This window comes from Bison bison, unplaced genomic scaffold (genome assembly GCF_000754665.1).
Source record: "Bison bison bison isolate TAMUID 2011002044 unplaced genomic scaffold, Bison_UMD1.0 scf7180017864473, whole genome shotgun sequence".
Classification (NCBI taxonomy): domain Eukaryota; kingdom Metazoa; phylum Chordata; class Mammalia; order Artiodactyla; family Bovidae; genus Bison; species Bison bison.
In genome coordinates this window covers 17,135,061-17,147,675 of record NW_011495034.1, presented here as the reverse complement: position 1 = coordinate 17,147,675, position 12,615 = coordinate 17,135,061, and the positions used below count along the sequence as shown (strand labels likewise).

Here is a 12,615-nt window from a genome sequence, read left to right as displayed (position 1 = left end):
ATTTCTCCCGGCAATCTTGATTCCAGCTTGTGCTTCTTCCAGCCCAGCGTTTCTCATGATGTACTCTGCATATAAGTTAAATAAGCAGGGTGACAATGTACAGCCTTGACATACTCCTTTCCCGATTTGGAACCAGTCCGTTGTTCCATGTCCAGTTCTAACTGTTGCTTCCTGGCCTGCATATAGATTTCTCAGGAGGCAGGTCAGGTGGTCTGGTATTCTCATCTCTTTCAGAATTTTCCACAGTTTATTGTGATCCACACAGTCAAAGGCTTTGGCATAGTCAATAAAGCAGAAGTAGATGTTTTTCTGGAACTCTCTTGCTTTTTCAATGATCCAGCGGATGTTGGCGATTTGATCTCTGGTTGCTCTGCTGCTGCTAAGTCACTTCAGTTGTGTCCAACTCTGTGTGACCCCATAGATGGAAGCCCACCAGGCTCCCCCGTCCCTGGGATTCTCCAGGCAAGAACACTGGAGTGGGTTGCCATTTCCTTCTCCAATGCATGAAAGTGAAAAGTGAAATAAAGTCGCTCAGTTGTATCCAACTCTTAGTGATCGCATGGACTGCAGCCTACCAGGCTTCTCTGTCCATGGGATTTTCCAGGCAAGAATGCTGGAGTGGGGTGCCATCACCTTCTCTGTTGCTCTGCCTTTTCTAAATCCAGCTTGAACATCTGCAAGTTCATGGTTCATGTCCTGTTGAAGCCTGGCTTGGAGAATTTTGAGCATTACTTTGCTAGTGTGTAAGATGAGTACAATTATTCAGTAGTTTGAGCATTCTTTGGCATTGCCTTTCTTTGGGATTGGAATGAAAACTGACCTTTTCCAGTCTTGTGACCACTGCTGAGTTTTCCAAATTTTCTGGCATATTGGGTGCAGCACTTTAACAGCATCATCTTTCAGGATTTGAAATAGTTCAACTGGAATTCCATCACCTCCACTAGCTTTGTTTGTAGTGATGCTTCCTGAGGCCCACTTGACTTTGCATTCCAGGATGTCTGGCTGTAGGTGAGTTATCACACCATCGTGATTATCTGGGTCATGAAGATCTTTTTTGTACAGTTCTTCTGTGGATTCTTGCCACCTCTTCTTAATATCTTCTGCTTCTGTTAGGTCCATACCATTTCTGGTATGGTATACCTAACACAATCTAAAGATTGTGCCCATCTTTGCATGAAATATTCCTTTGGTATCTCTAATTCTTTTGAAGAGATCTCTAGTTTTTCCCATTCTATTGTTTTACTCTATTTCTTTGCATTGATCACTGAGGGAGACTACTTTCTTATCTCTCCTTGCTATTCTTTGGAACTCTGCATTCAAATGGGTATATCTTTCCTTTTCTCCTTTGCCTTTTGCTTCTGTTCTTTTCTCAGCTATTTGTGAGGCCTCTTCAGACAACCATTTTGCCTTTTTACATTTCTTTTTCTTAGGGATGGTCTTGCTCCCTGTCTCCTGTACAACGTCACAAACCTCATCCATAGTTCTTCAGGCACCGTCTATCATATCTAATCCCTTGAATCTAGTCACTTCTACTGTATAGTCGTAAGAGATTTGATTTAGGTAATACCTGAATGGTTTAGTGGTTTTCCCTACTTTCTTCAATTTCAGTCTGAATTTGGCAATAAGGAGTTCCTGATCTGAGCCACAGTCAGCTCCCTGTCTTGTTTTTGCTGACTGTATAGAGCTTCTCTATCTTTGGCTGCAAAGAATATAATCAATCTGATTTCAGTATTGACCATCTGGTGATGTCCAAGTGTAGAGTCTTCTCTTGTGTTGTTGGAAGTGGGTGTTTGCTATGACCAGTGTGTTCTCTTGGCAAAACTCTATTAGCCTTTGCCCTGCTTCATTCTGTACTCCAAGGCCAAATTTGCCTGTTACTCCAGATATCTCTTGACTTCCTACTTTTGCATTCCAGTAATGTATAGAAAGTAGCATTTAAGGTGGATAGATGTTCTGGCCTGTGAGATTTATGGGGAAGGAGGAGGCTATGGCCAGATGCTGGCCAGCAAAGGAAGATGCTTTTGGACCTTGGTGCCCAGTGAAAGAGCCTGATCAAAGATGATTTGCTCTGTGGCTACTCATTTTATTCTTTAAAATAATATCTTCATGTTTGCATTTTTAAATTTAAAGATAATCTCTGTTGTAGCAAAATTTAAACATGCAGGTAAGCTAAAAGAGAAACATTTGAAAACATCCACCAAGAGATAATTACTGTTGGTTCCTGTATTTGTCTCCTAGAGTTTAGATTTCCTATGTATATGTGAATGTCTTTATAAAAAGGTATCATATTATTTTGTGAACTGTGTTTTTCACTTACAGTGTATTGTATTTCACTTACAGTGTCTTTCTGTATCAATACAGATTCGTTATTACTTTTTTTTTTTCAAATTATAAAAGTACATAGTAAGAGTACTTCTCTGCCTCCCTCCTAGTCCATCTTTCCAGATACAGCTGTGGTTATTGTTTTGGCATATAACCTTCCAGATATTATATGTGTGTGTATATATATATGATATGGTATATATATGCTATATGATATACATATATATATGATATGGTGATATATGATAGATATTAGTGTTATAATTTTAATGATAAATAACATTTCAGATAAGGAAATACATACTTCTGGAGATACTCGAGGCCCTTTTTTGTTTGTTCTTCCCCTTTATATATATAGATACTGTAACTTTTTTGAGGCATGCTTTTTAATAACAAGGTTCATATGGTCCCATTTGTATCTTCAGGGTATCTTTCTAAGACTAAGAAGAAACGTTAGGCATTGGGACCCAAATAGGCCTGAGACCTTAGGTTTCCTTAGATGGATATCTCCTTGAGAAGTTTTGCAAACTGTCCTCTCTTTGCACTGACTCCCCCAGGCTATCATCGAGGAAGCTGAAATTCGATGGACCGAAGTCCAGAAAGAAGTGCATGAGTTTGAAAAAGATATTCTAAAGACCATATCCAAGAAGAAAGGGAGTATTTTGGCCACTCAGAAAGTGATGAAGTACATTGAGGACATGAATCGTCGGCGAGTGAGTTGGCAGGTGGTTAGAGCTTAGAGAGGGGAATACTTTCATGGAACGATGACACAGAAGTGGTCCACGTGAGGCTGCCCCACTCCGTTTGGTCCACCATAACAGTTGCCCACATATGAACATTTTTTGTGTCCCTCAAAGCGTGTGTGTCTTAAAATGCAAGTTTATCAAAGCCAAAATCAAACAGGCAGAATGGATATTCATAGTTATCTCAGATCAGCTTCTTCCTTTTAATTTTCTTGTTTGTTTCAAGACCTGCTGTCTTCTTGAGAAAAGTGTGAGCCTGTTTAGTCAGGTGATTACATAGTGTAGGACAAATAAACCTTAATTTCTTTGAGTTCCATTAGTGTGAGAATGAGACTAATGTTCCTTTACTTTCAAAGATTTTGTAGCCTATCAAGCTTTGGATCCTGCAGATAGGTAGTGGTACTAACCGCAACATGTTATATGTAATAAAAAATTATGTAAATTACCAAGAGGGTAATAGATCAAGGAATCATAAGATCATTTTGTCAGGAAAGGTCCCTATATCCAACAATATACTCAAGTTATCTTGAATTTAAAAGTAATAGAAAATTTGTGTAGTGCAGACCCAGTTTCCTCTGCTTCTTGCTCTCGAGCAAGGATATCATAGCAACACCAGCTTGAGTAGACATCAAAGAGTTAAAAATAAGTGACTGCATGTTAGGGCTCAAAGTTTAGTTTTGCAGTGGCAGACCTGCCGATAGGGAAGAAGGAGGACAATTGATTAAAATTTGCTTTTATTTTTAAGGATAATATGAAGGATAAATTACGTTTGAAAAATGTTTCGCTCAAAGTCCAGAGGAAAAAGTTGCTTTTACAGTTGAGGCAGGTATGTGGATTTGTCTTTCTTTCTTTCTTTTTTTTTTTAAGGTTACTGTAGTGGGTAGAACAACATCCTCCCAAAAATGTCCATGTCTCCGAATTCCAAAGATGTCCATGTCCTAATTCCTGGAGTCTGTGACTATGTTACTTTACGTGGCATAAAGATTTTGCAGGTGTGATGAAATCAAGAATGTTGAAATGGGGAGAATATCTTGGAGTATCTGAGTGGGTCCAATGTAATCACAAGAGTCCTTAGGAGAGGGAGGCAGGAGAGTGAGAGACAGAGAAGATGTGGAAATGGAAGCAGAGATCAAAGCGAAGGAAGGGATCATGAATGAAGGATGCAGACTGCCTGTAGCAGCTGGTAATGGCAAGGAAACAGATTCACCTCTAGAGCCTCCAGAATGAATGCCACCCTGCCAACTCCTTGGTTTTAAAGAACTGTTTTGGACTTCTGACCTCATGAGCTGTAAGAGAATACACTTCTATTGTTTTAAACCTCTGCATTTGTGGTCATCTTTTACGGTAGCAACAGGAAACTAATACAGTTTCTATGCTGATAAATCTGTAATGGAGCTGGCTTGAATTTAAAAGACCTTCATGGGGCTTCCCTGGTGGCTCAGTGGTAAAGAATCCACCTGCCATAGCAAGAGACACAGGTTTGATCCCCGGTCCAGTAACTAAGATTCCATATGCCGCAGAACAACTAACTCACAACTACAGAGCCTGTGCTCTAGAGACCGGGAACCGCAACTGCCGAGCCCAGGTGCCACAACGACTGAGGCCCGTGTGTGAGCCCTTGCTCCACGATAAGAGAAGCTGCTGCAATGAGAAGCCCGCAAACTGCAACTAGAGAGTAGCCCCTGCTCGCCTCAACTAGAGAAAAGCCCCCACAACAACAAAGACCCAGCACAGCCAAAAATACAGGAAGAAAACTATATGTAAAAACCCTCATGACATACTTGTTGACCCTTTTGGGGAGTGTGGCCTGGGTGGCACAGTTCGGAGTATGCTTTGCTGAGTCTTTGAGCAGCTGATCCAAAAGGCTCCTGATGAAAGGCAGACATGGCACAAGGCCTCTGGAATGTGGTTACATGGTTCCCTCCTCTCTGAGCTCAGTATTTCTGTCATTAACTCAAATGCAGGCACTGATGGCATAGCATCAGAGGTGGCCGCTGACAGTGACACAGAGTCAGGCAGGTGAGTTAATGTCTGGGGCCTGTGGGTTGATTGACTTGGGATCCCAAAGGCTCAACAGGTTGGGGGCAACTTTAACACATGAGGTAACTAAGGCCAAATGTGAGATCCTTCACTTTGATTCCCCCCAAATACCTACACAGGTCCTGGGTGGCTTAGTCGTGGAGCAGCTGATACAGTCAGTTCAGTTGGGGGCCATGCTGTGGCCTAGGCTGCACTCCACAATGCCACCTCCCTCCCCTCGCAAAGGGGTGGTCTCTCTGCCCTCTGTTCTGACGTTCTGAGTAACCCCACCTGGAGCACCGTGTCTCACGGAGAGCTCCACGCTTGAAGGAATCTGCAAACTAGCATCCACATAGGAGAGGGAACCAAGAGCACATCAGGGGACCTGGGACTCATGGGGCCAAGGAGCAGGGGTCCATGCTGCCTCCAAGTGCTCTCTCTGGCTGCTGTGGGAAAGGACCACACCACTTGGGAGGGTCCCCAGGGTGGAGCCAGGGTGGAGATGTCAGTGAAGGAGAGTTGAGTTCAGTGGAAGAAAGAACGTGGCCCCACCATGTTTTCAAGAATGTGCCTCCTGATACTGAGTTCCTGGTTCTCTGGGCTTCATGCAAGCTCAGGCATCCAGAAGCATGAGAGAGGAAGCAGATGGCTGACCTTGAACCTAAAAGCCATTGCTACCCAGAGATGACACTGACAGGGTCCTGTCCTCACAGGCTCACAGGGAGAGGTGATGGTGAGAAAAGGCGTAGATGTGTAACTGCTAGACGGAGATCACAGAAGCCACGACCAGGAGCCACAGAATCCAGAGACTGAGTGGAGGGAGGGGTTGCCTTCTGGTGTGGAAGATGGGAACAGTTTGAGCTGGAGGATGGGTCAAGTTAGGGCTTAAGGAAATTGTTGTGTTATTCGGGAGGAAGGGAAGAAGATGTCTTTTAGGAGGTATACAGCTTGAATAGCAAGTGGGTGAGGGGAGCAGTCCCGAGGTTGGCTTTTGTGACCACAGACGTGAGATGCCGTAGAGCTGATGGGACAGGTAAGTGGGGTGAGGGCTAGGGAGGCCACCCAATGCACTGATACACCCCCAGTGCAGAAATGTCATGCGACCAAAGGAAAGGCATTTATGTGCTGCTTATTCTGAGTTTTCCAGGTTAAAAACAACTTTTAATGGCCTCTTCCTTCACAGCCCTGTTGAGGCACCACCTCCTCGGGGAAGCCTCCCTGACCCGGCCTTGCATACTCTCCTGGCCTGCCTGAGGGGCTTCTGTTTGCGTGCTGCCCCTGTGTGTCCCACAACACCATGCTGTGATCTGCCTGTGAACTGTCATTGAGTATGGGAGTACTGTATTTACTCAGATCTCTATCCCTAGGGCCTAACACCATGCCTGGCACCAAGCAGATCCCCAATCCAAGTTTGTAGAATGACTGAATGATGACTGACTTCCAAAAGCTCACCTGAAATTGAATGTATGGCTATACAGAAGTCACAACCTCACATCATTTCTTTTTCTTTTTTGGCCATGTTCTATTCTTTATTATTATTGTTTTTTTTACTGGCATATAATTGCTTTACAAAGTTGAGCTCGTTTCTGCTATACAATGAAGTGAATCAGCTATACGTATGCATACACCCCTCCGGGCCCCCTAACCCCATCCCACCCCTCTGGGTCATCACGGAGCACTGAGCTGAGCTGCCTTGCTATACTGCAGGTTCCCACTAGCTATCTGTTTTACACACGGTAGCACATGTCGCTCCCAGTCTCCCAGTTCATCCCGCCTAGCCCTTCCCCCACTGTGTCCACAAGTCCTTTCTCTGCATCTGCATCTCTATTCCTGCCCTGCAAATAGGCTCCTCTGTATCATTTCTTTCAGATTTCACACTTACGCATTAATATATGTTTGTTTTTGTCTTTCTGACTTGTGACACTCTTCTTCCTGAGCTGTAGAAGGAGGAGGTAGGCGAGGCCCTCCACGACGTTGACTTCCAGCAGCTGAAGATCGAGAATGCTCAGTTTTTAGAGACGATTGAAGCAAGGAATCAAGAGCTGATCCAGATGAAGCTGGCATCTGGAAACACCCTGCAGATTCTTAACGCGTACAAAGTAAGGTCCAAGCTCCTGCCCCCGTGCCTGGGGTTTCCTGTGCCACAGCGAGGTTCTGGGACATCACTGTGGCTTCACTGAGAGCCTAGGCATCCTACACTCCCCCGTTGCTCTCTGATTTCTCCCGACAAAGCCATATCTCCTGCTGTTGCTGCTGCTGCGTCACTTCTGTTGTGTCCAACTCTTTGTGACCCCAGGGACTGCAGCCTACCAGGTTCCTCTGTCCACGGGATTTTCCAGGCAAGAGTACTGGAGTGGGTTGCCATTGCCTTCTCCGGCTATATCTCCTAAAATCCCCCAAATGTCTCTATAACCCTGACTATGTGTTAAAACCAGTTGAGGAGCCTTTTTTTTTAAAAAAAAAAAAAAAGATAGACACAGTAATTCAACCCCGACCAATTGAATTAAGAGGTGAGAGCCATACATTTTTTTTAACTCCCCAGATGATTTTTATGCACTGTGAGTTTTAAGAACCAGCCACAATTAGGGCTGTATTTAATTTAGTCTGTAATAAGCACTTCCCTGGGGCTTCCCTGGTGGCTCAGTGGTAAAGAACTTGCCTGCCAATGCAGGAGACTTGGGCTCGATCCCTGTCTTAACAGGGAAGATGCCCTGGAGAAGAAAATGGCAAACCACTCCAGTATTCTAGCCTGGGAAATCCCATGGACAGAGGAACCTGGTGGGCTACAATCCATGGAATTGTAAGAGAGTCAGACACAACTGAGCAAATAAACAATGATAAGTACTTCCCTGCTTAAAACTCTGCAAAGGAAACCATCTTAGCTATAAATTAAAAAAAAACACACCTACTAAATAATTCCTTATCTACACAGAACTGTTTTTGGCGAGAAAGAGGCAATATTGACAATTAAGCAGGGACTGTGGGCATGAGCATGGCCTGTCCCTGGCAGACCAGGCGGCCTGGTCACTCTGCTGGCAACTGTCTGATGCAGTGGCCCATCTATCCTGCCCACTGGCCTGGGAGACAAGGGTGGTTTTTACAGAAGAACATTTGCAACTGATTTTGATAGAGAACACTCCCGTTGACACCCAGTTAAGTAAAATTGATTTCTCCCCTAGAAATTTCATTCTTCTCATTTGTAGACCGGTATCCCAAAATATTATACTTAATTATTTCATTTTGAATTTTATCAATAAAACAATTGTGGCAGTTTGTTTTCTTCTCTTGTTAATATAATTATACAGTGTCCTCAATTTTGCCTCTTGGCCTGCAAAGCCTGAAATATTTCCCATCTAACCTTTGACAGAACAAGGTTGCTGACCCTTGGCCTAGTGCCTTGGTGGCAACAGCAGCCATGGACTTCGATAGCTCACAAGCAAACTTCATTTGGTCCACACGGTGTCATTTAAAAATGTGAATTCGAATGTGTTTATATTAGGCTTATGTTTGTTCAATGTTTTCCTTTTACAAATGAAAAACCTGAGGCTGAAAGAGAGAGAGTAATTGCTGGATTCAAGCCACATGCTGTGATGGAGCTGGGGCTCCTAGTCCAGTGCGTGTCCTGCCTTACCCACTGCCTTCCGCTGGCAAAGTGTGTGTAGACAAGGTCACGCTTACATTCTGAAATTCTTGTGTCCAGCTAGAGAGCTGCGAGGTATGTGGTTACACCACACGGGACCTTGATCTGATCCTGAGGAATCAACTAAGTGGCCCAGGGCCAGTCAGGTCTTGTGGGGAAAAGTCAGGGCTTTGGAGTGGAGCTACTGGCTATAAAATACTAATATGACAGCCAGGCCCAGGTCTTGAGCTCCAGAACACGTAGTGCAGATTGATGGTGATACCCAAGCAGCTGGAACACAGGCAATGGTGGGCAGGATGGGAGCCATTCTGGTCAGAATCCCAGGGGCTAGGGTGCCTGTCAGCCTGTTGAGAATAACAGCAAGCAGATGGTGAAGCTGGGAGGAGACGCCTACAGGAGACCTATGGTGACACAGCCTGAAGCTGAGAGAGACACAGTTTGACTTTTCTGTATCTCAGTTCTCAGGTCTCCTGGGGAAAGCAGGGCCCAGCACTGGTGAGTTGTAGAGTCACGCCTCACCTGGGTTTGAATGGGGACTCCACTGGGAACTGTGGGCCGATGCTTCCCCTCTCAGAAGCAGGTTTTTGTGACTGCCCACCAGGACAGAGCTTGACTGGTCAGTGATGTGTCCCTAGCACTGAGGACAATGGCAAAGCAGGTGCTCAGTCAGAATTGTCAAAAAACTGCTAAAAATCCAGGTGTATGTTTATGGATGGATGTTCAACAGGTTGGATCATTTTCATTTTAAGGTCAAACACCCAAGTGTGAGACGTCATTAAAAATATGTAGAATGGGACTTCCCTGGTTGTCTAATAGCTAAGACTCCTTGCTCCCAATACAGGGACCTGGGATCGATCCCTGGTCAGAGAACTAGATCCCACATGCCGCCGCAGCTATAGAGGAAAGATCCTGCATGCCACATCTAAGACTCAGCACAACCAAATAAACACATATTTCTAAAATAATAAAAAAATATGTAGAATAATTTGCCTCTATTACTAAATATATGAGAACCTGTGGCACACTAGGCCCAGGGCTAAGTGCTGAGGGTTTGGCCATGAAGGAGACAGACACAGTGTCTTGTCTTCTGTGAGTTTTATGATTGAGTCTCAGTCAAGGGAGCCCCTTGGGGCATCCCTAGTGGCTCCATGGTAGCGAGTCTGCCTGCCGTTGCAGGAGACGTGGGCTTGATTCCTGGTCTGGGAAGACCTCACATGTGAGATCTCACATGCTCACAGTAGCATCCACCTCTTTGTCCAAATGGTGGTGGTAATATGCCATGTGCTGTCCGTGTGTCAGGCTCTGCGCTCAACACTTTACCAGGATTTGTCTCTGTTAAGCCTTTCCTGGTGGCTCAGACAGTAAAGGATCCGCCTGCAATGCAGGAGACCCAGGTTTGATCCCTGGGTTGAGAAGATCCCCTAGAGAAGGAAATGGGAACCCACTCGAGCATTCTTGCCTGGAGAATTCCATGGACAGAAGAGCCTGGAGGGCTACAGTCCATGGGGTCACAGAGTCAGATACGACTGAGTGACTAAGCACCACAACCCTACAAAGCAGTCAGCCCAAGTCTAGAGAGGTTCTCTTAGTAAACGGTGGGGTGGGATTTGGGTCCAGGTGTGTCTGGGTGCTTTGCAGGTGAGAAGCCTCCCGAGGTCCTCTCCTCCCCTGCCTCTTAGGCACCAGGATTCTGAAAATCTGGAGTCATAAGAAGGACAGACCCAAGTTCCTGGACGGTCCTGCTATTCTGCTGAATAAAGAGTTGTCTGTCTCTTTTTCCTATAGCGATCATCTTTGCTCAAGACTTCCCGTGTTGTTATATTGCAGAGCAAGCTACACCACGCCATGCAAATGTCCCTCAATCTGACCAAGGAGTTCTTGCTGAGAAAAGAGTTACTTGAAAAAATTGAAAAAGAAACCCTACAAGCAGAGGAGGTAGGCGAGGGTAAAACTCTTTCTGGTGTTTTTCTCCTTCTGTCAACAAGGACTTTGAGTCAGCCACCTTGGTTTTTGTCTAGAAAAGCCTAGATCAGAAAAATCAAAATAGTTCTGGGCCATCAGAGGAGAAAGTTCCCAGTCCATGGTGTTGGCATTTTAATTACTGCTGGGTTAGAATCTAGAGTCAGAAATCATCTAGAAACCACAGAGTCCAAATCACCCTTGAGAATTCCTTCCTTAAGTGATTCATAAGGTACCAAATTCAAAGTATAGTGTATTCAGTCTGGCAAAAAAATGTACAATGCATGTAATAATGTAACCAATATAAGAAAAAGAACACACAGCAAATGATAACGTTCTATGCAAAGGAGAGAAAGCTTTTTAGACGTGGAACTCTCACTTGGTACGATGGCTGCTCAGATGGTAGACTTGTGACCTCTGTCCCAGTGCACTCTAGGGCCTGTGGTCACCATGCGAACATCTGAGCTCCCTCCATCTGCATGGGGGTTGAGTGCTCTCAGTATTTTGCTGAGCACATAGAGGTGAATTCCCACAGCCTAAATGCACCTGGGATTCTCAAAAGGGACTTTGGGGGTGAAGATGGGGGACAATGAGCCCTGGACTTGTATTCTGAAAGCCTGGCATCAAGTTTGGTATTGCCAGTCTTTAGCCTTGAATAAGCCTTTGAAGTAGACAGAACTCAGTTTCCGCATCCAGGCAAAAGATGTCACAGCCTTTGTTGCGATGATCAGACAGGGTGGTTTGTGAACCTCTTACAACCATCCACCTGTTCAGTTATTACTATCATTGTCTCAAATGAGTCTGAAGTGTCCCTGACACTACCTACAACAGTCCCGAAGCCACAGGATTACTGTATCTGACTCAGTTTTGCCATGGCATCTGCATCGTATTCTTGGTGGAGAGCCCAAATCCTTTGCAAAAAAAAAAAAAGCTGGTCTCAGTACAGAGTGGCCTGTAACAAAGTCAAAGCAAAGATCTGGGTGTTCTCTCTATGTGGAATTCCTGTGGTCCTTCTTTGGGTTGATACTTCTTAGATGACAAGTAATATGTGAGATCAATCTTTAAAAGCCTGGCGTTAACTACTTAGGATATTTTCATTTTCTTAACTTTTTTTTTTTCTTTTTTTTAATATTTTTTTTTCTTTTTTTTAATTTCAGATATACACATTTTCTTAACTTTTTAAAAAACAGCTCAATTGGGATTTAATTCATGTATCAAATAATGTATCAATTTAAAGTGTAGATTCGAGTGGCTTATAGTATATTCCCAGACTTGCATAACCATCAGCTTGAATATTTTAGAACATTTTCATCACCTCAGAAAGAAACCCCGGATCCACTAGATGTCCTTCATTTTACCTCACCTCATTCCCACCCGCCAACCACTCACTCACTCACTTTAGTCGCTCAGTCGTGTCTGACTCTTTGTGACTCTATGGACTGCAGCACGCCAGGGCTCCCCGTCTATCACCAAATCCCGGAGTCTACCCAAACTCATGTCCATTGAGTCAGTGATGCCATCTAACCATCTCATCCTCTGTCATCCCCTTCTCCGCCTGCCCTCAATCTTTCCCAGCATCAGGGTCTTTTCAAATGAGTCAGCTTTTTGCATCAGGTGGCCAAAGTATTGGAGTTTCAGCTTCAACATCAGTCCTTCCAATGAACACCCAGGACTGATCTCCTTTAGGATGGAATGGTTGGATCTCCTTGCAGTCCAAGGGACTCTCAAGAGTCTTCTCTAACACCACAGTTCAAAAGCATCAATTCTTCAGTGCTCAGCTTTCTTTATAGTCCAACTCTCACATCTATACATGACTACTGGAAAAACCATAGCCTTGACTAGACGGACCTTTGTTGGCAAAGTAATGTCTCTGCTTTTAATATGCTATCTAGGTTGGTCATAACTTTCCTTCCAAGGAGTAAGTGTCTTTTA

The 12,615-nt window shown here is 44.4% G+C and overlaps 1 protein-coding gene across 2 annotated transcripts in view; it reads left to right on the top strand.

The window, feature by feature from the left end:
- The window catches only part of CCDC113 (coiled-coil domain containing 113), a 33,955-nt gene that overhangs the window by 8,237 nt on the left and 13,103 nt on the right, over positions 1 to 12,615 (top strand). For both annotated transcript variants that reach the window (XM_010861846.1, XM_010861847.1), the window contains exons 4-7: positions 2,880 to 3,035; positions 3,811 to 3,891; positions 7,028 to 7,183; positions 10,552 to 10,659. In XM_010861846.1, coding sequence (XP_010860148.1) covers positions 2,880 to 3,035; positions 3,811 to 3,891; positions 7,028 to 7,183; positions 10,552 to 10,659 — 501 coding nt within the window. The remainder of the gene's footprint in view (positions 1 to 2,879; positions 3,036 to 3,810; positions 3,892 to 7,027; positions 7,184 to 10,551; positions 10,660 to 12,615) is intronic.